Here is a 25,865-nt window from a genome sequence, read left to right on the forward strand (position 1 = left end):
ATTGCACTTTTACTTTCTTCTCCAACACTGTGTTTTTGCATTATTTAAACCAAATTGAGCATGTTTCATTATTTATTTGAGACTAAATAGATTTTATTGATGTATTATATTAAGTTAAAATAAGTGTTCATTGTTCATTCAGTATTGTTGTAATTGTCATTATTGCAAATATATATATATATTTTAATATATTTTTTTTTATGTATATAAAAATCGTCCCGATTATCTGCTTTTTTTGGTCCTCCAATAATCGGTATTGGTGTTAAAAATATCAATCGGTCGACCTCTAGTATGTTGTGTAGTAAGCTGTTAGTAGCTCATGTGCCTCACCCTAATAATTTGGTCCCTTTTCTCCTTATTTATCCTACTGTTCTGACTTGGTGGTGCACATGTAGCCTATAGCCCGATCGAGAGAAATGTCATCAAATATTGTAAGAGCTTTCATTGTCTGCTTATATGCCACCTTTATTTATTCTACGGATCTGACTTGGTGAACAGGGAGAATACTGTAAGAACGGACCACTTTCTGAATTCTGTTGTACATTTTAAAAGTGCTGAAAAATAGTTAGATTGACTACATCTTTCCTAGCTCGCTTCTTATCCGCTCGTCGTCCCCTTATGCTGTAGTTTGTACATCTCAATTGTCAGTAGAAGCACATTTGTTTAAGCAAGTCAGCCATATCAGATATGTTTTTTTAAAAGGCAGTAAATGAGGCTTAATAAACTGTTGCGCTGCCAAACAAGGCTCTGCTGATAGCCAGGTGTGACAGTGGTAAGGTGTTGAGACTCTGCTGTTGGGACAGCTTTATGTAGGCCCTAACAGTTTGTGTGCACCGTTTGTCACTGTTATAGTCCAATTCATGTATTGTTTAGTGTTGTGTAGTGGCTTTGCTGGCATGCATCTAAAACATAGATTTTTTAGTTTGCCCCACCAAGATTTACATGGTAAAATCGCCACTGGCAATATGAAATGGACATGCGCTGTTCTAATTTTCGGGACTGTTAGCATACTCAGACATTTTTTTCTGGTCACCAATTTTCATAATTTTACATAGGACTATTTGAGCCAATCATTATAAAAAATACTTGAGTTAAGTAGATGCTAAAATGCATTTTTTTTATCTCCGAAAATACCACCCAGCTGCTGTAGGCTAATATTAACAAAAGGTCAAGGTCACAGTGATTGAACATGTTCAGTAGGGCCCATATACCCTTACATATTGCTGTAGATGGTGAAATATTCTGAATTTTCTACCTTTTTTGATTGAAATTGGTTCAGTGTGTACTGAGGGAACATAGGGCTGAGGGATCATAGGGCTGAGGGAACACAGGGCTGAGGGATCATAGGGTTGAGGGAACACAGGGCTGAGGGAACACAGGGCTGAGGGAACACAGGGTTGAGGGAACACAGGGTTGAGGGAAGATAGGGCTAAGGAAACAGGGTTTAGGGAACACAGGGTTGAGGGAACACAGGGTTGAGGGAACACAGGGCTGAGAGAACACAGGGTTGAGGGAACACAGGGCTGAGAGAACATGTTTGAGGGAACATAGGGCTGAGGGAACACAGGGCTCAGAGAACATGTTTGAGGGAACGTAGGGCTGAGGGAACAGGGTTGAGGGAACATAGGGCTGAGGGAACACAGGGCTCAGAGAACATGTTTGAGGGAACGTAGGGCTGAGGGAACAGGGTTGAGGGAACATAGGGCTGAGGGAACACAGGGCTGGGGGAACACATGGCTGAGGGAGCACAGGGCTGAGGGAACACAGGGCTGAGGGATCACAGGGCTGAGGGAACATATCTTTGCATGTGTGTGTGTTTTCTTATCAAACTTTTTTCTATGATGTCAACACCACTGTAATCACTGTTGTGTACCAAATGTAAAGACCTAAGAGTAATATGTTTGCATGCTTTTATTAAACCATTTATTTTCAAAGAGATCAAGTTCAACATTTTATTTGAAGTGTTTTAACCTAGTTTACCGGTCTACTCTAGGGATTCTAGTGTGGGAGGCTAATGCGTTAGATATACTTTTTTTTAAGAATAGATGGGGAAGATAAAAATTACAAACAGAGCAAAGAAAAAACACGAAGGCCATTGTATGGTGTGTGCAAAAAGCGCGCTCAAAATGTGACGAGACCCCCCACTTTTCCGCCGTAACGGCTACGTTCACATCACATGGTAGATGCCGCTGCACAGAGACAGTTATGAACAGCAACTGAAGTAGCAGATTGCGATAGGCGAGTTTCTTGATAGGGTGTAACGAACAAATGGGGGTCGAAATTGAAACAATAACCCCTGGCGATGGTAAAATGTTTTTATGCATATCTTCGCTTCAGATTTATGATGGATTTCCGTTCTTTCAAATTAATTAATCATCGTCTTCTCAACCGTTATCCTGTTTTTCTATGCGCTTTTTCTTCCACAGGAAGGACTTTCCCTAAAAAAGGACAGACGTGTGTCGTGCATTATGTTGGTGAGTTTGGGAGATTTTCTGAGACGTATGCATGCACCTCTGCAAATTCCAATCGTTTCTTTGATTCATTCATACTTTTGATAGGCCGCATGTTGTATCAGTAGCCTTGGCGAATGGATGTATTTTTGGCTCAGCCTCTATTGGCTGTGTAGGAATACTATATTTTTTTAATTCAATGGAATTCCATTAGGATGCAATTGCAAGTACAGCTGCAGCTGGCCACCCATCCATGTGTTGCATTACAGCTTTCTGTACATGGAAGCTGCTTCCTTGTATTGGAATGCAGTTATAGGAACGAGAAGTCTCGACCGCTTTGTTACGTTGTTGCCGCCTGTCATCATCGGTGGTTATAGTATGGTAAAATAAATGTAATGTGTCTGTCTTGAATGCCTTCAGACGTCGGCCGCCGCAGAGTTAAATCCGAGACAGACAAGATAGAGACAGACAAGACGGTGAGGGATTTAAACCTTGTCTGATTTCCTGTCTTTGTTGAAGTTGGATAGAACGGATCATCGTTGTCTGGAGTGACTCGTTTCGTTTTAATTGTTTACTAATTAGTTTAATGGAACAATTTAACAAACCCAATAGGATAATAGCTACAGGCGTTGGTTTATTTTTTGTTCAGTTAGATTGACATTGCTACTTGACATGTTCTCATTCGATTGAGACTATTCAATTGGCAGCTGATATTGTAACAAATGGGATTATGTAATTTTGACATTATACTCGGATTCATGCCAATGCAAAATGTGTAAGCAATCGTCAAGAGTACACCTGTTCTACTTTGCTATAGCAACAATAGTCACTTTGAGTTCCCATTTTATTGAAAATGATCATGGTTTATTTTTCATTTGTCAATTGTACCCTCATGTTATGTTAAAGGTAGACTCAGTGATACTAATCTGATACATATCTGCTGTGCTGGCTGTGGCAACCTCATGTCCCCGAGTTTACTTTTTAAGTCAAAATACAACTGAGAATGTTGTTGAATTCCATCCCTAATAGATCATTAAATAGAGAGAGATGTGCAGCAGGAGACACCCTGTTATGGCCCCATTTTCCGGTCTTTTTTCATTCTGCCCACCTCAGACAGCTGCAGTGACTATTTCTGAAATCCTTGGAATCCCTTCTACTGACCTGATTAGATTAGTTTGTCAGTCGCATGTACAGGGTTGCACATGTGTTTTTTATTTAACTAAATCAAATCAAGTTTTATTTGTCACATGCACATGGTTAGCAGATGTTAATGCGAGGGTAGCGAAATGCTTGTGCTTCTAGTTCCGACCATGCAGTAATATCTAACAAGTAATCTAACAATTTCACAACAACTACCTTATACACACAAGTGTAAAGGAATGAATATGTACATAAAAATATATATGGATGAGCGATGGCCGAATGGCAAAGGCAAGATGCAGTAGATGGTATAGAGTACAGTATATACAGATGAGTAGTGTAGGGTATGTAAGCATTATATAAAGTGGCATAGCTTAAAGTGACATTTATTACATCCAATTTTTTTATTATTAAAGTGGCTAGAGATTGAGTCAATATGTTGGCAGCAGCAGCCACTCAATGTTAGTGATGGCTGTTTAACAGTCTGATGGCCTTGAGATAGAAGCTGTTTTTCAGTTTCTCGGTCCCAGCTTTGATGCACCTGTACTGACCTCGCCTTCTGGATGATAGCAGGGTGAACAGGCAGTGGCTCGGGTGGTTATTTACAATGACGGCCTACCCTGGCCAAACCTGGAGGACGCTGAGCCAATTGTGCACCGCCATATGGGACTCCCAATCACGGCCTGATGTGATACAGCCTGGATTTGAACCAGGGACTGTAGTGATGCCTCTTGCACTGAGATACAGTGCCCATAGACCGCTGCGCCACTCAGGAGCATGTAATTGCAGGGTACGGTGACATTTGTAAGTGCTGAACTCCAACAGTTCAGGTCAAAAAGAGAAATTGATTTAAAAAAAACATTTACAACTGTAACAATGATAGATGTCCATTGGGGGACAGTATTTGTCTGTCTGCTTAAGCTCAAGTTCATTTCGGTTTTAGTACAGGAATTGCACCCCCAGTTTAGTCCTGACGTTATTGCTTTAAAGCGTAATAGACAGACCTCTGTTACAGACTATAAAAATAAATCCTTTCTGCTCTGTTCTCATTTCCTCCTTCCTGGTCAGGCTCCCTGACGGATGGACGCAAGTTTGACTCCTCCCGTGACAATGACAAGCCCTTTAGGTTTAAAATAGGAAAACAGGAAGTGATCCGTGGCTGGGAAGAGGGAGTTGTGCAGGTGGGTGTACTGTGCATATGTCTCTGGTGTCTGTTTGCCTCTAATTTTAGGAAGTACATGAGAAGGGTTTTGTGTTGAAATGACCACATATCCTTGAAACTGAGAGATTTCCATTTAGACATACTGTAACACAGAAAATCCAATATGTATATGTATTTGCAATGCAGTCACTTAGTGCCTTCAGAAAGTATTCACACCCCTTAGCTTTTTCCACATTTTATGTTAAAAGGTGGGATTAAAATGTATTTAATTGTCATTTTCTGTCACTGATCTACACACTACTCTGTCAAAGTGAAAAATGCAGCATTTTGTAATTTTTTAAATTAAAAATAAAACACAATCTTGATTTTACATAAGTATTCAACCCCCTGATATACATATTAAAATCACCTTTGGCAGTGATTATAGCTGTCAGTCTTTCTGGGTAAGTCTAAGAGTTTTGCACACCTGGATTGTACAATATTTGCACATTTTATTATTTTTAAAATGTCAAGATCTATCAAATTGGTTGTTGATCATTGCTAGACAACCATTTGCAGGTCTTGACATAGATTTTCAATCAAAACTGTAACTCGGCCACTCAGGAACATTCACTGTCTTGGTAAGCAACTCCAGTGGAGATTTGGCCTTGTGTTTTATGTTATTGTCCTGCTGAAAAGTGAATTAATCTCCCAGTGTCTGGTGGAAAGCGGACCGAACCAGGTTTTCCTCTAGGATTTTGCCTTAGCCCCATTCCGTAAATATTTTTTTTATCCTGAAAAAACTCCCCAGTCCATAACAATTACAATCATACCCATAACATGATGTGGCCACTACTATGCTTGAAGTGTGAGTGATAGTAATGTATTGGATTTGCCCCAAACATAACAGTTTGTATTCAGGACAAAAAGTGAATTGCTTTGCCAAATCTTTTTTGTAGTTTTACTTTAGTGCCTTGTTGCAAACAGGATGCATGTTATGTAATATTTGTTTTGTACAGGCTTCATTATTTTTACTCTGTCATTTTCGGATAGTAGTTTGGAGTAACTAGAATGTTGATCCATCCTCAGGAGAACTATCACAGCCATTAAAATCTAACTGTTTGTTTTAAAGTCCCCATTTGCCTCATTGTGAAATCCCTGAGGGGTTTCCTTCCTCTCCGGCAACTGAGTTAGGAAGGACGCCTGTATATTTGTAGTGACTGGGTGTACATCCAAAGTGTAACTAATAACTTAACTATGCTCAAAGGGATATTTGTTAGCTTTTTTTAAACCATCTACCAATAGGTGCTCTTTGCGAGGCATTGGAAAACCTCCCTGATCTTTATGTTTGAAATTCACTGCTTGACTGAGGGACCTTACAGATAATTGTATGTGTGGGGTACAGAGATAAGGTAGGCATTCAAAATTCATGATAAACACTTTTACACAGCGACTCCATGCAAATTATGTCACTTGTTAATAAGCACGTTTTTACTTCTGAACTTATTTAGGCTTGCCATAACAAAGGGGTTGAATACTTATTTCAGGTTTTCATTTTTAATACATTTGTAAACATTTCTAGAAACACAACTCCACTTTGACATTATGGGGTATTGTGTGTGTGTGTGTGTGTGTGTGGGCTCAGTGACAAAAAAAAATCGTAATCCATTTTAAATTCCGGCGGTAACGCAATGTGGAAAATGTCAAGGGGTGTGAATAGTTTCTGAAGGTACTGTATATGATACCCTCAGTCAAGGCTATCCAGAGGAAACACATTTCAAATTGCTTGATGAATTTAACTGTTCCAGGTACAGCCTTCCATTTCTGTAGGAAGATGGTTTTCATGCATAGCAGTGGTGTAAAGTACTTAAGTAAACATACTTGAAAGTACTACTTAAGTCGTTTTTTTTTTTGGGGGGGGGGGGTATCTTTGTTACTATTTATATTTTTGACAACTTCACTTTCTTCATTACATTCCTAAAATAAAAAAAACGTTTTTTTCCTCCATACATTTGACACCCAAAAGTACTTGTTACATTTTGAATGCTTAGCAGGATAGGAAAATGGTCAAATTCACGCACTCATCAAGAGAACATCCCTCTAATCTGACGGACTCAAACACACATGCTTCGTTTTGTAAATTATATTGGAGTGTGCCCCTGGCTATTTGTAAATAAAATGGTGCTGCCTGGTTTGCTTAATATAAGGAATTTGAAGTGATTTATGTTTTTGATACTCAACTACAGTATATTTTAGCAATTACATGTACTTTTGATACTTAAGTATATTTAAAAACAAATACTTTTACTGGGAGAATAACTTTTACTTGATTCATTTCTATTAAGGTACTTTTACTCAAGTATGACAATTGGGTACTTTTTCCACCACTGATACATAGTGTTATCTGAACAAATGACATGCTTGGTGGGGTCTATAAAACACTGAAGTAGTTTCATGGGGCAGTGCACACAGTCTGCCCTCTGTTTTACAGCCATATGATGTATAGCTGCAACAGATTTGAAAGGGAGATATGTGCAACAGGAGGGAGAGACTGAGACCTTGCGTACCTTAAAGCATTTCGTCTGGGCTTTTGACAGGAAGTTGTTTAGGGCAACAGATTCAGACGTACCCTTATTCGTCTTCGTTGTGTGGGCTAGGTATTCTCCCAGCTAATGGCACTCTTCCACAAGAGCCTTTGGCATTTTCATCAGAGTCACCACACTTACAGCATGACAAACACCTCCCACACACAATCCTCTGTTTAGTATTCAAACAGTGAGCATCTGGGCTTGGGTGAATAGCTGCAAAAGTCCGACCAAAAAGTGATGCATAATTAATAAGATTTGAGCAAAAAAGTTGTCAACAGTGTCAATGAATGTTTCTCTCAAAAATGAACCATAGCTTATCTCTGCCTATGTCCTCTCTCCCTTGTTCTGAAGATGAGTGTCGGTCAGAGGGCCAGGCTGACCTGCTCGCCTGACTTTGCTTACGGGGAGAAGGGCCACCCGGGAATCATCCCACCCAACGCCACCCTCCTCTTTGATGTTGAGCTACTAAGCCTTGAATGAAGCATCCCCACGACCTCTTTTCTTTATTTAAATAAATTGTAAGTACTTTTTGAAGATTTTCAAATTGTTATGTTATTCTCAGTCGAGGTAATAGTACAAATGCATCTAGTATACAGGACTGAACCACGCAAACGTCTGGTATGGTTTTAGCAATGGTTTCAATCTAATTCCTTTCTCCTCTTTGTCTTTGCAGGTCACTTCCTACCTTGGAAACATATAGAGAAGATAGGAGAGTCTACACTTGATTCTATAAGAGGCTTGAGTCAAACACTTAGGTCAATATTTTATCCATGTATACAAAATCGGTGTTTTTGTCAGTAGCTAGGTTTCCATCCAATTGGTGACAGAGTTTCATGCGAATATTCTAAAATCTACATTTACTCACCAGAGATGTGTGATGACATAGTGCACATAATTACTGTTGCAGTTAATTTCCCAGATACCAATTATTTTTTTTAAAGAAAAAAATGGGTTTCCATGCATTTTTAACTCTAATGATGTTTTTTTCACAAATGTTGTATTATAGCAAATGTGCCCACTCTGGTATTGGCACATGTGCTCTAGCCAACAGTTGACAGATACAGTGTGGGTATAGCCTACAAAAGAGCTAGATTATATGTATATATTTTTCAAACGGCAGCCAAGCATCGATCATCATGTCACCAGAATAAGACCCTCAATATTTATTGAAAGGAGCATCAAGCTAATCACCATGCACTTTCACCACCCTGTGAAGTTCATTATGACTGATTTTTATTTGTAGCCTAATACACTGCATGCTTTCCAGAGTCGTAGTGGGAGGACCACGCAACATATCATCACGTGACTTCGAGATGATAGTTATCAATATTTGCGCATAAAAGCACTTCCATCGCCATTTCGCGCGTAATACATTTTACCGACACATAAAGATCCCACCTTGTGTAGCGTATTTTGTTTTGTCGACATTTGGAAAGTTCACAGAAAAATGAACTGTTTCCACCAGGCCTGTGACATTTTCTAACCGACATAAAAAGGTTGGATGGAAACCTGGTTACTTACTCAGTTATTTTTTTCTTTCAATTCACGCTCTTAAACACCTATGGGCCATAACCTTAATAATCTTGATGTTCTTAGTCTTGTGCTTTATTTTGCTTTGTTTCTCAAAATTATTGGTTGTGCATGGTTATGAGTAATACAAAATACAAATGAAATATTAACAGCGACATTCATCTGTTTGTAAGAGTACCTATCACTAAAATGGAGGGCTGGTGCTTGAGTAAATCTTAAAGGGAAAATGCACTCAAACAATCTTTTGGTATTTTTATTTTTTTTGTCCATTGTTGATTCAGTCCCAAAAATGTTTTGCATGTCAAGTTTCAAGATATTGGACTTTCAAGAAATAAAGTGTCACCGGCCATATCATGATTATGGAAATGCTTAGATTTGTTTATGAGTGGATTTTCAATTTTTTTAACTGAGGAACAAAATTAAAAGAATATGAAAAGCACATATTTGCATCCACATCTCTCCCAGCTGAAAGTAGAACAAATATGAATTGATTTGGTTTAGTGTAATGTTGAGTGGCGTAAGTGTAGTAAATAAGTGTAGTATTGAGTTGTGGGATACCTAAAATAAGAACTTTGTTTGATACATCATTTATCCAGACCTTTCATAGTGATATTCTTTCATTTTGATTGTTCATTTTATTAGAAGCTAGTGAGCGTTCTGCACAGAGGAACTAGTACAGTAGAAAATGGTTGTATCCTATGTGTGCCTCTCTTTATCAGACACACAACCACAAACTAGCCCGGTCTGCATGTTAATAATATCCTGATCTATAGGTGTTAATGCTTTGCATCTGAATCAGTTTTTCTTTCCAAGTCAAATCTTTAACCCCATCGAGAGCTTTAAACATTTTATTAGTGCAAAGATGGGGGAACTGTATTGATCCAGTTCTCTGGTGCATGCAGTTCGAAGAGAAACCTCTTAGTTTACTTAGCAGTGGATATGATCAATTGCAGCTAGTGCAAGTTAACAAACATGTAACTAGATGGTTATCATCTACAACATTGCAGATGTCATCTGGAGGCTTGAATACCGAGTCAGCGAGGCAAGGTAAAATATCACAAATAGAGCTAGATAAAGACAGAATAATAATATACTCTTAAACATCTATAACCATCAGTCTTGTGTGTTTTTCATGGTCATCACTCACTCGCTGTTAAGTTTTCCAAGGTCCCGACATTGGCATTAGCTATTCTCCTAGGGGTTTTTTTATGTCGGGAAAGTGACTTTGATGGTAAACAGAAAATGGCTCTGTAGTATACTCTCATTAGTTGGAGTAGTGATGATGCTTTTCTTAGAAGTGAAATGCCTGAATTTTGGGGTTGTGGAATCGATTGTAACCTCCCCCACCTTATTTTGTTTCTCAACTTGCCATTATATTTTTCAGGTGCCAACTTAATTGGCATCTGAATTACTTATACTGTACCTGTAATGTAAAGTAATTATTTTGTCAGTGTCATTAGTAAGACTGACCACACTGCCTAAATGAAATGCTGTGTTGTTGTAGTCCAGTGACAGAGGCATCCATGTTTTGTATCACATTAAATAAAGCCTGTTGAAATAATGTTGAAATAATGCACTTTTTCAGATGCTGGCCATCATTGTTCTTGATGTTACAGCTTTCTAGGTGTGTGGCACAAACGGTCCTCCTATGTATTGTCTATTTGTGTGCCGAGTTACATACGCAGGCAAAATCAATGATGAAATTAAAAGAAATGTGCCGTTGCAATAGTTCTCTCTAAGCTGCTTTGGGAAAAACTATATATTTTTTCCCTTTAGGTCTCTGTGACGTCAATGGTAGGGCATAGAGGGATATTGGGTATCTGGTTGTCAGAAAAAGTGGGACATTGGTGGTAGACTATACTGTTGCGCTGATATTTGTGGGTATATGGGTATGCATACATTTGATTTATCCTGAGTCAATTAATGGATTATCTGGCATCAAGGATAAAACAATTTTAAAGTATCAGTGTTGAATTAGTCTATTTAGCTATAGAAGCCAAATCTGTGGAATAGCTAAACCTTAAGAATGACCATTCATGTTCATATAGATTAGAACAGGGGTATTCAACTCTTACCCTACGAGGTCTAGAGCCTGATGGTTTTCTGTTCTACCTGATAATTAATTGCACCCATCTAGTGTGCCAGGTCGAAATCAGTCCCTGATTAGAGAGAGACAATGCAAATAAGCAGTGGCACTGGCTTCAAGGTCCAGAGTTGAGTTTGAGGGGATTAAAATATACAGGTAACTTCCAAAATAAAGGAAACACTTGAGTAAATGAGGGAAACAAGGTATATTGAAAGTAGGTGATTCCACACAGGTGTGGTTGCTGAGTTAATTAAGCAATTAACATCCCATCATGCTTAGGGTCATGTATAAAAATGCCCAGTTGCCCATTATTTTGGTTACCATGGCTAAAAGAGAGGTGCGTGTGGATCTTAACCCAATTGAACATTTATGGTATATTCTGGAGCAGTGCCTAAAACAGTGTTTTCCATCAACAAAACACCAAATTATGGAATTTCCTGTGGAAGAATGGCGTCACATCCCTCCAATACCGTTACAGACAGACTGGTGTCTCCTGGTGGCCCAATGCTCTATTAAGGCACTTCATGTTGGTGTTTCCTTTATTTTGGCAGTTACCTGTTTATGAACTATCAGTCATAGCAAGCCTACGGCTACACAGGCAGCCCAATTCTGATCTTTTGCCCAATTACTGGCAACATTTCTGATCTGATTGGTCAAAAGACCAATTATTGGCAAAATATGAGAATTAGACTGCCTGTGTAAACGCAGCCATAGAGGCGTGGCATCATTTTTCCACTCTGCACTACTCAATTGTCATACTTGAGTAAAATTAAAGATACCTTAATATAAAATTACTAAAGTGAAAGTCATCCAGTAAAATACTACTTGAGTAAAAGTATACTATCTGGTTTTAAATGTACTTAAGTGGCATACTTGAGTAAAAGTAAATACTATACATCAAATTCCTTATATTAAGCAAACCAGACGGCACAATGTTCTAGTTTTTTTTTATTTTACGGACAGCCAACACTCAGACATAATTGACAAACGCAGTATTTGTGTAAAGTGAGTCCGCCAGATTGGAGGCAGTAGGGATGACAATGTGTTATATTGATATGTGTGTGAATTGGACCATATTGCTGTCCTGCCTAAGCGTTCGAAATGCAAAATGTACTTTTGGGTGTCAGGGAAAAGGCATGGGTGTAAAAAGTATATATATTCTTTAGTAATATAGTGGAGTAAAAGTTAATGTTGCCAAAAATATAAATAGTAAAGTACAGATCCCCCCAAAAACTACTTAAGTAGTACTTCAATGTATTTTTGCTTAGCTAGTTACTTTACACCACTGATTACTAGCCTATGCCCATATTTTTCACCCATTTATAGTTCCTGTCTGAGCTAACTAAATGCACATATTCTGTCTATAACCACCCCAGATTTGTCAATTTCAACATGCTGTACTTGCAAAGATATTAATTTTACACGCATTATGTCGCCAGCTATGCGTTGAGGAAGTAATAATCTTGTGACAAAGTGAACAGCAACTGCTAGGCGGTCATTGGTTTACGTCACAAGTGATTGACTTGCGTTTCTCGACCAGGAAATTAGCGGTGAGGTGACTCAGAATATCACTCCATAGCTCAGTAATATCACTTCTCAGCAGCAGTGGTGTCGTCCAAAGTACGAAGCAGAAAAGGAGAAGTGTATTGGAACTATAGTCGGAGATTTTCTAATATATTGACAACCAAAACTTTTAAGGTGAGTTAATATTTCCAACCACATCTCCCGTTAGCTAGCGTATCTCATTTAGCTAGCTAATGTAACGTTAATTTTAATCGAATGTAAGTCATGAATAAGGTGTAATATAGCTAGCTACCTATCTAACTTTACCTGTTATCGAAGCAAGGTTGTGATTGAAGCCAAGTTAGTGTTCACTAGCGATGTGTTAGCCAAGGTTAGACGAACAAAGAATGTTGTCTTGATACGTTGATTTAGCTAGCTGTCAAACCTAGCTAGTTACTACTAGTTATCGTTTAGCCACAACTTTGTTTTCTTAGCTGATTAAGTCCTATAGTTTAGCTAGCATATAACAGTTAGCTAACTAACCACGTTTGCTAACTAGCTAATATATGTGCCGTCCATATGGTGTCAAATTGTTAGTCATATTAAGTAATGCTATTAAAGTTAGCCTAGACAGTGAAGTAGCTAACTAGCTAGCTAACAAACTAGCTAGTTAGCTAACGATAACTGTCGTTGTTTACAGCTGTTCAACTCAATGTTTCATACCCCTGACTCACGATATTATCTGATTTCTTGACACATTCTGGAGAATGTAAAGTGTCACACTAGAGATCTGTGTAGCGCTATCAGCTGTAACCTAGCTCCAGAGCCATATATTTAACGTTAAGAGAGTTAGGCCAACTTTTAGAATGCTGAATATTGTTCAAATTCTAGACATTCAGTTAAATAGCATTGTTTAAATATTCCCCATGTGACGTTAATGGGGAGCTAACATGGTTGCCATAGAATGTTGAAATGTATCATCCAGAAACTGCATTGGCCCAACTCTAAATACATACCCATATATACCCATATATTACAGTGATCTAACTAGAGCTAGCTGTAACCAGGCTTAGGAAAATGTGGTTAATAATAGGTTCAAGTTTGACAATGTCAACCTTCATTTTTAGAATAATATCAGTCAACCTCTAGACACTGATCAGCACTGAAACAGGTTTATTAATATGTTTATGGTATAGTGCAGTAGGACTTTGAAGGAGAAGATTTTGAATGGGCAGCTAGGCCTATATCTTAAACAACTTGGTATATACTGGTTGAAAAAGAGGGTGAGTGCTGCCATAGTGGTGCACTGGACATAACACAGTTCAAACATAAGTTATAACAGACCTTGTGATCATTGTCATAGTTTTCCTCCTCCCCCACCATCCCTGCTCTCTAGCCATGATTACCACAGCTCCCTTTCTCAACCATGTCAATAGACCAGAATACGTTGCCAAGGGGATACCATTCCTCGTGTATCTTGCCAATTCCTTCAGGCTCAAGGAAGTGCTGAAATTTGCCCCTCTGTTTGTTGCTGCTGATGGACATATTGGGGTAGTGGCTAGACCAAAAGCCAGTTTACCAAAATGGATGTTGGTATTTCCTACATATTTGAGTCTTAAAGTTAGTCTATTCTTGATAAGTAATTCCACCCACATCAGTCCTAAAAAAAAAAACCTTGTAGTTCCTAGTTGAGGATGAAAGAAATGTTATTTTCCAAGCTTACCCGGGAATAACCCAGCCCATGTTTCTGAATGGTGAAGGAGATAAAAGGAACAGTTAAAATGAAAACCTGGAAAGTGCCTTGGTGCTCAATGACATAATGGAGTGTTTGTCTCTCTGGTCTGTGAATGGGATGCGTAGTGTAGTCTGGGCCTGAGCGGGAAGTTTCTCAGTAATGTAATTGTGGTCGGCATGTTTAGATTGGCTCAGGGATTGTGCTGAATGTTCACATTATTGTGCTTATTTTTATCCGTATTACTGTGTAGTAGTGTCAACTAGTTAGTAGGGCTATGTCTTTTCACAAGTGTGTGGTTGTTTTGTATGATGGTCTTTTAGCGGAACAAGCATTTGGTTGTATTCATTTGGCAGTGTTATGCATGTAGGAGTAAGTATAATTTGCATCAATGTTGTGGGATAGGGTTTATACACGTGTAGGAGTGTTTTTTTTCCTTCTAAGTAAGCTGTGTGTTGTATAGTTTTTTTTTTCATTTAGTCGTGTGTGTGATCTGTGGTCATGGTAAGTGTATCATTGTTCCCATTTCCTGTTCCTAGCATACAGCAGATCTTGTGATCTTTTCACAAAAGATGGTATCACTGTCAGTAATAGAAAAGTGACAAAGGAACAGCACTTTTTGGACTTTTCCTTTCTCAACCATATTCTAAAAAATAAGTTGTTCAATGTACGCATACACCAACACCTTCATCAGAAAAGCACAATAGTGAATCAATCAAATGTATTTATGAAGCCCTTTTTACATCAGCTGATGTCACAAAATGCTTTACAGAAACCCAGCCTAAAACCCCAAACAGCAAGCAATGCCGGTGTAGAAGCACGGTGGCTAGGAAAAACTCCCTAGAAAGGCTGGAACCTAGGAAGAAACCTAGAGGAACCAGGCTATGAGGGGGGGCCAGTCTTCTTCTGGCTGTGCCAGGTGGAGATTATAACAGAATATGGCCAAGATGTTCAAATGTTCTTAGATGACCAGCAGGGTCAAATAATTATCAGTGGTTGTAGAGGGTGCAACAGGTCAGCGCCTCAGGAGTAAATGTCTGTTGCTTTTCATAGCCGATCATTCAGAGTATCTCTACCGCTCCTGCTGTCTCTAGACAAGGTAGCACGTCCGGTGAACAGGTCAGGGTTCCATAGCCGAAGGCTGAACAGTTGAAACTGGAGCAGCAGCACGACCAGGTCGACTTGGGACAGCAATGAGTCATCAGGCCAGGTACTCCTGAGGCATGGTCCTAGGGCTCAGGTCCTCAGAGAGAGTGAGAGAATACTTTAATTCACACAGGACACCGGATAAGACAGGAGAAATACTCCAGATATGACAGACTGACCCAAGCCCCCCCGACACAAACTATCGCAGCATAAATACTGGAGGCTGAGACAGGAGGGGTCGGAAGACACTTGTTTGAATCCAGGCTGTATCACATCAGGCCGTGATTGGGAGTCCCATAGGGCGTCGCACAATTGGTCCAGCGTTAAGCCTTTGTCCTTAAAGGCAAGGTGTGTGTGTTGAATTGCATGATGATTAGTCATTCATAAGTGACAGGGCTCACACTCTTGGGCATGGTATCTACTTTAAACTCAGGTTTTGTTGAGTTTCTGCTGTGCCCTGTGCTACAGCTGATCTCTATTTACTCTGTATACTGAAAGTGTGTTCTCAGTCGTGATGTCATTCCCTCTTTCTCTGTTTTTCATGTCCCACCTTTCCCTTTCTTTCTAATGAGTGTAATATAAGTGAGCTCTTAGTTGCTCATTACCTCTGGCTGTACCACTTCCAGTGAAAGGGAATTTGCACTGTCATCCTGTTTCCCTTGCTATTCAATTAGGCCTAGATCCATTAGTTTTGCTCTGTCTTCCTCAGCCATGTGATGGTAGTTTTCCATGATCATTTCTGTGTTTTTTGTTTTCCAGCTTTGAGAGCGCAAGTACTTGTCTTTATTCACACTCAGTATGTTGCATCACAGACCATACATATCAGGCCAGTCATACTAAGCAGATACCACAACAAGCTTCCTCATATTTTTCAGTGTTTGCTAATAGGTTTCAGTTTACCTTTCTTGGTTTTAGTACGGTTGCTATCAACTTTTTTTTTTAATGCAGTCAGTTTTTTTCTTGATAGTAGACGACCAAAGATCAAACGCGGCTCATTGAGATATTTTGGCTGTGTGCTCGTTCAGTGGGGACAAAGCAGAAAGCAGGTTGAGGCTTGCATAACATGTTTTTATAACCAATGAAGTGCCTGAGGGATGGCTGTGTGTGAACGATGACCCATTCTGCCTGCTGTGTATGTTTTGACTGTAAGCCTTAGCCTATAGGCTACAGTCAGTTTCTAAATGGTTAGTTCTAGAACTAGCCCAGCCTATGTGGATAAGGGTTTCTCTGACTTGTTTGTTTGGTCTTGTAGGCTGAGGTTTCTGACCACCCACCTACTCCTTAGCCTACATCACATCTTTCTGTTGCCATTAGCTACCTTTCTCTTTCATCTCACAATAATGAAAGGATGTGCAATGATAAATGGATGAAGGAAGGAAGGGTGCTGGATGGGCAGAAACGGATCATGGTGGATTAGTGGTGAAACACTTAATTGAAAAACAGGAATCTCATTAAGAGCTTTATGGTTCTGGAGTCCCAATGCCATTCCATGTCTGTCACATGGTCAGAGCTGTGTATGGTCACGGTCTATCGACATACAGACCAACTGCTGTGCCCTCCAACATGCTGTCTGTGTGGTCGAGACTCCATCGGGCTCTTATCTCAAATACGCTTTCCCCCTCTGGACCTGTCCTCACCCTAAATTTCAGCTATTGATTCTCATCAAAGGTTAGCAGTTGATGGGTGAGATCCCATTTGTATTGATGCAGTTTTTACTCCTCACATGCCAACACTTAAACGGTTTATTTTGTTTTTTCCCCCACAGAATGTCGCTGTATCCATCTCTCGAGGATCTTAAGGTGGACAAGGTCATGAAGGTAAGGCAAACCAAGTATCAGACAGAATATTCAACCATTTTGAAGTAGGCTATTCTGAGCTCCTCTCAGCTGATCAAGTACTCTTCCTGATAACAATGAAGCTAGCAGGAGGCTTAAACCAAAATGAACTCGGCCTTGCTCTTTGTTAAAAAGAGAGGAAGCCAAATTGGAGCAGTACTCTGAAGCTTACGCCAAAGTGTTCTAGGGTCCATTACACTCTCTAGTGACGTTTTGTCTTCCAAATAAATGTTGTAATGGATAAAAGTCCAGCTGCATATTATTGTAAGGTGTGACAACGTTATTACCTTTCCTGTTTTTTCACTTCCAAGAAGAATGAAGTGGCTGTTCTTACAAAGATTTGTATGTGCTAGCTTAATGGTATTTTGTGTGTGTATATAGATACCTGGGGGAGAAGTCCTCTTATACTGTAAGAGTTGTATTGAGTTTCAGTATGACAACTTAATACACTGCTCTACTGTCTTTCTCCCTAGGCCCAAGCCCAATTTGCCCATACCACTTCTACCCCAGCCATCGCTGAGGGGACCTACCAGCCACAGGCTGCTGGCCTCGGGATGCCATCAACAAGTAGGTCCCTGGCTCTGTGAGGCCTGTATCACATGTTAAAGATCACATAGCATATTCTATAGATTCCCTGTTTGTTGCCTTCATGCAGACCAGGACCCGTATTCACAAAGCATCTCAGAGTAGGAGTGCTTATTTAGCATCTGTTTTGTCTTTTCAATCATAATAAGAGCGGGACCTGATCCTAGATCAGCACTCTGAGATGCTTTGTGAACACGGGCCCTGATCTCACTTTCTCTCTACTCTTCATTTTGTCACTTGGTTTCCCTCTCCATCTTTGTCTCTGTTGGCGGTCTTCCCTGAATCAGTCTATTCTTAGAGGGTAAATTCCTGCCTGCTCTATCGTGTTTTGTGGTATTGAGGGGAGATAGATAAATGCATAGAGAAAGGATGGGAGTGAGATGGGGTCTTGGGCCTACCAGGGGAGTGAATGTCATTTCCCTCAGCTCCTACTCCGTGGCTCTCACTCTCCTCTCAGCCTCAGGGTCTTTGAGTGAGGGTGAAATGGGCAGGGAGACCGCAGTGAGCAGTCCCTCAATGCACGGAGTCCGATTGGGGGAGAATGATGCAGAAGTACAAGATAAAAGGAAAGGAGAAGATGGACAGGGGGCCCAGGGGGAGGAAAATGTGTTTTTCTGCTCTTTTTCCACTTGTTCTCCTCTTTCACTCTTGCTCTCTCTCCAGTTCTCTCTCAGGATGGGATGTCCTCTGGGCTTTTGTTTTCTTCCAGTGGAGCTAGTTTAGGGTTGCCATGGAGAAGGCTGGCCTAGCAGCAGGGCTGAGGAGGGGGAAGGGGTGTTTTTTTTCTTAGGCCTGAAGGGGACAGACCGGAAAGAAGGTGAAGGAAATGGCCCTGGCATAATCACTGGACTACAGCTCCCACTCCTGCCCCCCCCCCCCCCCCCCCTCTTCCCCTCCCTCTTCATAGGAAGAGGTTGTAATGATGCGTGTAGGCAGTGGTTGGGTGAATCACTGTCTGCAAATCCTTCTCACATACAGCATCTGTGGTCCGAGTGGGTGGTGGTCTTTGTGTGTCAATCATGTGTTCCTTTGCTTGAACCAAAAATAGTGCCCTATAGCCAGTATGACTTTTGTTTATTGCTTGTGTACTTTTTGACTCTGTCTTAATAAATAAGAATTTTTATTAATTTACTTCCATTGTCCTCCAAGAGTTGCTGAATCTCCTCAATTCATGCACCTTGTTTGGAGAGAGGGAGGTAGCGGCAGTGCGGGCACTCCAGCCTAGCCTGCTCCTGCCAGAAAAGTGGAACAGGGAAACAGCCTTTTCTTTCAGAGCCATGAAGAGAGGGAGTCATGTCAGAAAATGATAGCTGTGCTAAAGCACAGCAGCCAGGATATTAGTAGCATTCCTCCAGAGCAGCTCAAGACTAACCCTGCTCTAGTGGTCAGTGTGACTGTGAATACAACCTATGATGTACTCCCCTGGACCCCACCCATCACAATGTTGAGCGTTCAATGCGTCTTATTACTCATTATGTAAATATTGTAACACACACCGACTGAAGAGGCATACAGTAATGTTTTTTTGTGTCAGTATTATGTTCTGATTTGTTGACTTCTGAATATCGCATGTTTATTTTAAGTAGATAGTCAATGCAAAATGTATATTTGAGTCAAATTCCCCTGACCTTGAGTTGTCTGAAGGCCCATGGGGACAAAATCCACATTAATCCATTGTTTACTTTTGCCACAGCCAGGAGTCATAATTAGCATCGTCCAAATGCATTATTGTATTCATGTGTTGTTCTCTTCTAGCCCTGTACCCTAACCTGGAGGATCTGGGAGAGTACATGGGCCTGAGCCTCAACAGTGATGAGGTGCAGAGGAACATGGCCCTGGTGCCCATGGCAGACAATGTAAGTGTTGTGGGTAGTTTTAATCCGCCAAGCACTACGAGAGAGAGCCCGCCTCTTGTTGGTGTATGTCAGTGTTTGTGTGAAGGATGTCAGTGGTGATCTCAGTCAGAAGTGTTGTTTTCTCATTGGCTGAGTGAAGGATAAGAGGAGTTGTCTGTGGATGCCTGAATATTTTGTAAGGTCTATATCTATTGCTTCTATCTGATGCTTAGATGTCAGACAGAAGACCTCAGTGCCATCAGGCCAGCTCACACAACACATCCTGTTCGTCTCTAGTGAATACAGCACGGCCCTGACTGAAGCTTCCTCCGCCTCACAGAATCGGTTGCATTCAAAAGGGTATTCGGAAGTGCAGCTAGTAATTCAGCGGATGTAGTTAGTAAATGCAAACCACAAGGCTTCAACAAGAGATGTATGGTACGATTTCCCCCCCTTACGTATTTTGTCAAGAGTTGTACAAGAATGAGACGTGTAGCCTAGTTCTTTGGGGGAGATGAGGGGGAGGCAGGAGGGACATTGATTTTGAAGGCGCTATGAGGCTGAGTCATAGAAGACTCTTTAGAAACCAGAGTGCTGTGTAGCACTGTGTTCCAAGAGCACCACTGACTCACTCAGCAGCAGCCTGGAGTGTGAGTGGGTGTATGTGAGGCCTCTGCTCCCCCTCAGTGTGTAGGCCAGTGTGTGTGTGGGTGAGCTCTCATAATGCCCTGTATTATGTCTCACATTTAGTTCTCTCATTCACTTTAGAACACCAAAAAGAAGATTCAAGAAAATGCCAAATAAACAATGCAGATTTAATCTTCTAACATATGAGTGAGAGAACAAAAAGTAATGTCAAAAGCAGGTCTTATCATCTTTATTAAGTTCTAGGTGGTTTAAGCCTCCTGGCTTAGCAAGTGGAAGTTTTCCAGGTGATGCTGGGAATTGAATCTACACTGAACAAAAATATAAATGCAACATGTAAAGTGTTTGTCCCATGTTTCGTGAGCTGAATAAAAGAGCCCCAAAAGGTTCCATATGCACACCAAGCTTATTTCTCTCAAATGTTGTGCACAACATTTACATTGAGTTTACCTCCCTGTTAATTAGCATTTCTCCTTGGCCAAGATAATCCATCCACTTGACAGGTGTGGCATATTAACAAGCATGATCATTACACAGGTGCACCTTGTGCTGGGGACAATAAAAGGCCACTCTAAAATGTGCAGTTTTTTCACACAACACAATGCTACAGATGTCTCAAGTTTTGAGGGAGAGTGCAATTGGCATGCTGACTGCAGGAATGTCCACCAGAGCTGTTGCCAGAGAATTTCATGTTAATTTCTCTACCAACGTCGTTTTAGAGAATTTGTCACTATGTCCAACCGGCCTCAGACCACGTGTGGGCGAGCAATTTGCTGATGTCAACGTTGTGAACAGAATTCCCCATGGTGGCGGTGACTGTTTTTCTGATCAACTCCCCTATCTTGTTTTTTTAAGGTATCTGTGATCAACAGATGCATATCTGTATTCCCAGTCATGTGAAATCCATAGATTAGGGCCTAATTTATTTATTTCAATTGACAGATTTTCTTATATGAACTCTAACTCAGTAAAATCGTGTAAATTGTTGGGTTGCGTTTTTATATTTTTGTTCAGTATACCTCCTCCCATGGACATTCCATTCCATCTCCAACTGCTTATTAATGTAGCATTCAATTCCACCCTGCCATCTCTCTTCCAATCTCTGCCCTCTCTCTCAATTTAATCTGCCCGTCTCTTTCCCCTCCCTCTACAGCAGGTGGCAGTGCCCTCAGGCATGGGCATCGGTGGCATGGTGAGTCCTGTGACTGGGTCAGACGTGGGGATCAGGAGGGCAGAGATCCGACCCGGCCTGCGTGAGATCATCCTCTGTAAGGACCAGGATAAGAAGGTCGGCCTGAGGCTGAGGGCCATCGACAAAGTGAGTCATCATGATAGCCTTACTTACCACCACTCTAAAGCTTAGGGTTATCTATCCTCAGGCCAGTCTATCTGGGGCGCAGGCACTTGTTCTAAAGAAACTTAAATCCCCCCCCTAAAGCATCGCTGAATATTTATTAAATAAGCAGTCTAGCCTATATAAATGTACAGTGCATTTGGAAAGTATTCAGACCCTTTGACTTTGTCCACATTTTGTTACGATACAGCCTTATTCTAAAATGTATTAAATTGTTTTCTTCCCTCATCAATCTACACACAATACCCCATAATGACAAAGCAAAAACAGGTTTTTAGAAAATATTTACGTAAGTATTCACACCCTTTACTCAGTACTTTGTTGGAGTAGCTTTGGCAGTGATTACAGCCTCAAGTCTTCTTTGGTATGACGCTACAAGCTTGGCACACCTATATTTGGGGAGTTTCTCCCAAAGAGTTCAGTCTTGGTTTCATCAGACCAGAGAATCTTGTTTATCATGGTCTGAGAGTCCTTTAGGTGCCTTTTGGCAAACTCCAAGCGGGCTGTCATGTTCCTTTTACTGAGGAGTGGCTTCCGTTTGGCCACTCTCATAAAGGCCTGATTGGTGGTGCTGCAGATGGTTGTCCTTCTGGAAGGTTCTCCCATCTCCACAGAGGAGCTCTGTCAGAGTGACCATCTGATTCTTGGTCACCTCCCTGACCAAGGCCCTTCTCGCCCGATTGCTCAGTTTGACTGGGCGGCCAGCTCTAGGAAGAGTCTTGGTGGTTCCAAACTTCTTCCATTTAAGAATGATGGAGGCCACTGTGTTCTTGGGGACCTTCAATGCTGCAGAATTATTTTGGTACCCTTCCCCAGATCTGTGCCTCGACACAATTCCTTCGACCTCATGGCTTGGTTTTTGCTCTGACATGTACTGTCAACTGTGGGACCTTATATAGACAGGTGTGTGCCTTTCCAAATCATGTCCAATCAATTGAATTTACCACAGGTGGACTCCAATCAAATTGTAGAAACATCTCAAGGATGATCAATGGAAACAGGATGCACCTGAGCTCAATAGCAAACAGTCTGAATACAAATTTATTTTTGTTTTATTTTAAATACATTTGCTAAAATGTCTAAACTGGTTTTCGCTTTGTCAGGATGGGATATTGTGTATAGATTGAGGGAATTTTTATTTAATACATTTTTGATTAAGGCTGTAACGTAACAAAATGGGAATAAAGGGAAGGGGTCTGAATTCTTTACGAATGCGCTGTATCTAATTTCCACTGCAGACCTAAGAGGAATCTGTTATTCCAGCAGGGGAGACTATGCAGTGTGTTGATGATGATAACTCCAGTGGAACATGTTGTATTTCCTCTCCTCCTCAGGGCGTGTTTATCCAGTTGGTTCAAGCCAACTCCCCGGCCGCCCTGGGGGGTCTGCGATTCGGGGACCAGGTCCTCCAGATCAATGGGCAGAACTGTGCTGGCTGGAGCCTGGACAAGGCCCACAAAGTCCTGAAGGCGGCGGCCGAGACCCGCATCGAGCTCATCGTCCGGGACAGGTAGGGAGATGAAGCAGCACGTGTTGCACTTATATGTAGACGGAGGGAAAGTGTCAGTAACATGCATGTCAGTCTCTCTTGGGTCAAAGTTGAGATATTGACTGCATCACTATTGGTCTTTGTGCGTGGTATTGATGTGTTGAAGGTACCGAACTGTCTGTTCAATCAGTTGGCACACAGTTTGGACACTCATCGGTACAACACAAGACATGCAACCAGAGGTGTCTTCACAGTCCCCAGGTCTGTATTAACAACATGGAACTCTCTGCCACCCCGGGTAACTCAATCTAGCAATAAAACCAGTTAAAAAAAAAAACCCAGATAAAATAACACCTTACTGCACAAAGGGGACTGTGAAGAGACACATCTTGTATTATAATTTGCACTGTACTATGTATTAGACCTAGATATTGTGTGTATGTACTGATATGTAGGCTATGTGAGACGTTTTAAATGTATGTATTTCAGTCCTTGACTAATAATGTTCTGCACTAAGTATTATGTCATGTTTCATGAGGACCCCAGGAAGAGTAGCTAATAAATACCAAATGAATGACGACCAACATTTTTAATCAATCAAATGTATTTTATAAAGCCCTTTTTACATCAGCAGTTGTCACAAAGTGCTTTACAGATACCCGGTCTGAACACCGAAACAGCAGCACAATGACTAGGAACAACTCCCTAGAAAGCAGGAATCAAGGCAGACCTCCAGAGAGGAACCAGTGTAGTCCAGTTTGATCACTTTCCTTGATTATATCATGGGATTTTGCTGTTTATCAGTATGTCTGGCCATTAGGGGGAATGCTAAAAGATGAGGAGATGGAGTGTAAAATGTCCTTAGTTGCTCTATGAAAATCTGACACTGTAGCTCTGGCTCCTCCTGCTGGACATATCACCACACTTGATGTACTTTTTTGCTGTTAGGCTAATTTGAATGCAGTTTCTCAAAATATCATTCTTATCAAAGGACATGGTAAAAAAAACAGGCCAAAAGTCTAAAGCAGGAAAATAAAAGAATGGGCCTTGATAGAAAAGCAGCTTTAGGCCATTACCAACCCTAACCCATTTGAGAGATTTTAGGAGGAAGTGGACTGCACTACTATTAAGTGCCCTTCTTGAGCATTGAGTACCTAATTTGTCTTTGTTTGTGGTCTGACTTCAGGCCGTTCCAGCGTACTATCACAATGCACAAAGACAGCTCGGGTCACGTTGGGTTCATCTTCAAGTCGGGCAACATCACTTCGCTGGTCAAGGATGGTTCGGCCGCTCGCAATGGCCTTCTGACCGACCACTACATCTGTGAGATCAACGGCCAGAATGTTATTGGCCTCAAGGTGAGTTTTGACTTGTAACTGTTGACGGCGACTTCTCCGTAACGATGAATGTGTCAAAACTGTCTAATGTATGCTAATACTCTGTTTATGTGCAGGACGCTCAGATCAAGGACATCCTGACCACCTCCCCTACAGCCATGACCATCACCATCATGCCCAAGTTCATCTACGAACACATGATCAAGAGGTAACCAGTCAGGAGCTGAGTGTCTAAGGAATAGCATTACACTGTTTCCTACGATCAGTAACGCTGGTAAAATACTTAGTCATTTAGATTAATAGAATGTGTTTCATGTTTTTAGAATGTCCAGCGGTCTCCTGCGATCAGCCATGGACCACTCTGTGCCAGAGGTGTGAGGACTAGAACGTGACCACGTTCTCCTGCTGGATGCCTACAATGTCCAGAGTTCCCATTGGGCCCCTAAATGTCCAATGGGGTTCTTTCTCTTTCGAAAAAACCTCTTGTATCACAATCACCTTCATTGTAACAATAGTTATTCAATGTAGTTCCTTTTCTACTTCATCCCTCTGTCTATATTTACATTTCATGTTTTTATATGATAATTCTTGTAGTCAAGTATTACATTATGTATGTGGCATTGCATTGAGTACACCTTTTATTTTAAAGACATGAATGTTACCATGAGTCCAGAGCTTCCTCAAATATAGCATGGAAATGGATCATTGGCTCGAACTTTCACCCTTTTTTGTCAAAATGCTGTAAAAGCCAATGACCCCCATGGTTGTTGATCATAACCCTGTTCCCCTATGCAGCTGGGGTATTACGCTGGGTGGATCCACTAAGTGCACTTTCCACTTCCTGTTAGAGGTAGTCTTTCCTCTAACCATTTCAGTGTTTTGTTATTGTTCAAGTGGAGTCAAAATGAACTAGGAAATATGTCAACAAGTATGGAGAAGTTAACTCTGGGAATTGATTTGTTTAATGCACAAAGTAATCAACAAAGGAAAACACATCTAGGGTCCAATCATGTTTAGTGCATATATTCCGTGATTGATGTGCACAGCGAGGCTGAAAGCGCGGAGTTTCTCTGAATGTTTGGTTGCATTGTTTTTGTAATCTTTGATAAATCACACAGCCTTCATTCTGAATGCTAGAATCTAAAAGTTTATATACAAAATAACTGTAAAACAAATAAATAATCCTTCTGTTCATTCATTCTGCTATATCAGTGTGTGCCCTCCCTTTACTCACAGAGGATATGTCCTTCACCATATCATTTAAGTCATCAACTGTCTACTCTAGTTTAGAACACTCATCTGGATTATTGGAGGGATTAAATCACCTAAAATTGTACAAAGGCCAACTTAATAACCAGCCATAGTGCTTAGGTAATCTTGGCAGTATTGCTCTCAAGTATGGATGGACTCGGGCCACATTCCTTCATATCAGGTTTTATACTTTCTCAACAGGTGACGTTATGCTTTAA

General features: G+C 40.8%; 2 protein-coding genes across 2 annotated transcripts; both read left to right on the forward strand.

Annotated features, from left to right (window-relative positions):
• The first annotated feature begins 2,167 nt into the window (after positions 1 to 2,167).
• Positions 2,168 to 10,421, forward strand: LOC115165997 (peptidyl-prolyl cis-trans isomerase FKBP1A). The gene is made up of 5 exons (XM_029719586.1): positions 2,168 to 2,305; positions 2,427 to 2,474; positions 4,659 to 4,771; positions 7,671 to 7,837; positions 7,993 to 10,421. Exons 1-4 carry the CDS (start codon positions 2,269 to 2,271, stop codon positions 7,797 to 7,799), a joined length of 327 nt encoding a protein of 108 aa, XP_029575446.1. The 5' UTR covers positions 2,168 to 2,268; the 3' UTR covers positions 7,800 to 7,837; positions 7,993 to 10,421.
• A 2,028-nt stretch (positions 10,422 to 12,449) lies between these two features.
• On the forward strand, positions 12,450 to 25,602 carry LOC115166000 (syntenin-1). Its single transcript, XM_029719591.1, has 9 exons — positions 12,450 to 12,633; positions 17,082 to 17,133; positions 17,625 to 17,718; positions 19,492 to 19,592; positions 21,370 to 21,534; positions 22,905 to 23,080; positions 24,246 to 24,417; positions 24,513 to 24,604; positions 24,720 to 25,602. Exons 2-9 carry the CDS (start codon positions 17,083 to 17,085, stop codon positions 24,772 to 24,774), a joined length of 906 nt encoding a protein of 301 aa, XP_029575451.1. The 5' UTR covers positions 12,450 to 12,633; position 17,082; the 3' UTR covers positions 24,775 to 25,602.
• Positions 25,603 to 25,865: the final 263 nt, after the last annotated feature.

This window comes from Salmo trutta, chromosome 28 (genome assembly GCF_901001165.1).
Source record: "Salmo trutta chromosome 28, fSalTru1.1, whole genome shotgun sequence".
Taxonomy (NCBI): domain Eukaryota; kingdom Metazoa; phylum Chordata; class Actinopteri; order Salmoniformes; family Salmonidae; genus Salmo; species Salmo trutta.

Excerpts from the sequence above, each read along its gene's own strand:
- LOC115165997 (XM_029719586.1), top strand. The coding sequence starts at position 2,269 with ATGGGGGTCGAAATTGAAACAATAACCCCTGGCGATG. Across the intron at positions 2,306-2,426 it reads AACAATAACCCCTGGCGATG|GAAGGACTTTCCCTAAAAAA; the intron begins GTAAAATGTTTT and ends TTTCTTCCACAG. Across the intron at positions 4,772-7,670 it reads GGGAAGAGGGAGTTGTGCAG|ATGAGTGTCGGTCAGAGGGC; the intron begins GTGGGTGTACTG and ends CTTGTTCTGAAG.
- LOC115166000 (XM_029719591.1), top strand. The coding sequence starts at position 17,083 with ATGTCGCTGTATCCATCTCTCGAGGATCTTAAGGTGGACAAGGTCATG. Across the intron at positions 17,134-17,624 it reads AGGTGGACAAGGTCATGAAG|GCCCAAGCCCAATTTGCCCA; the intron begins GTAAGGCAAACC and ends CTTTCTCCCTAG. Across the intron at positions 24,418-24,512 it reads AGAATGTTATTGGCCTCAAG|GACGCTCAGATCAAGGACAT; the intron begins GTGAGTTTTGAC and ends GTTTATGTGCAG.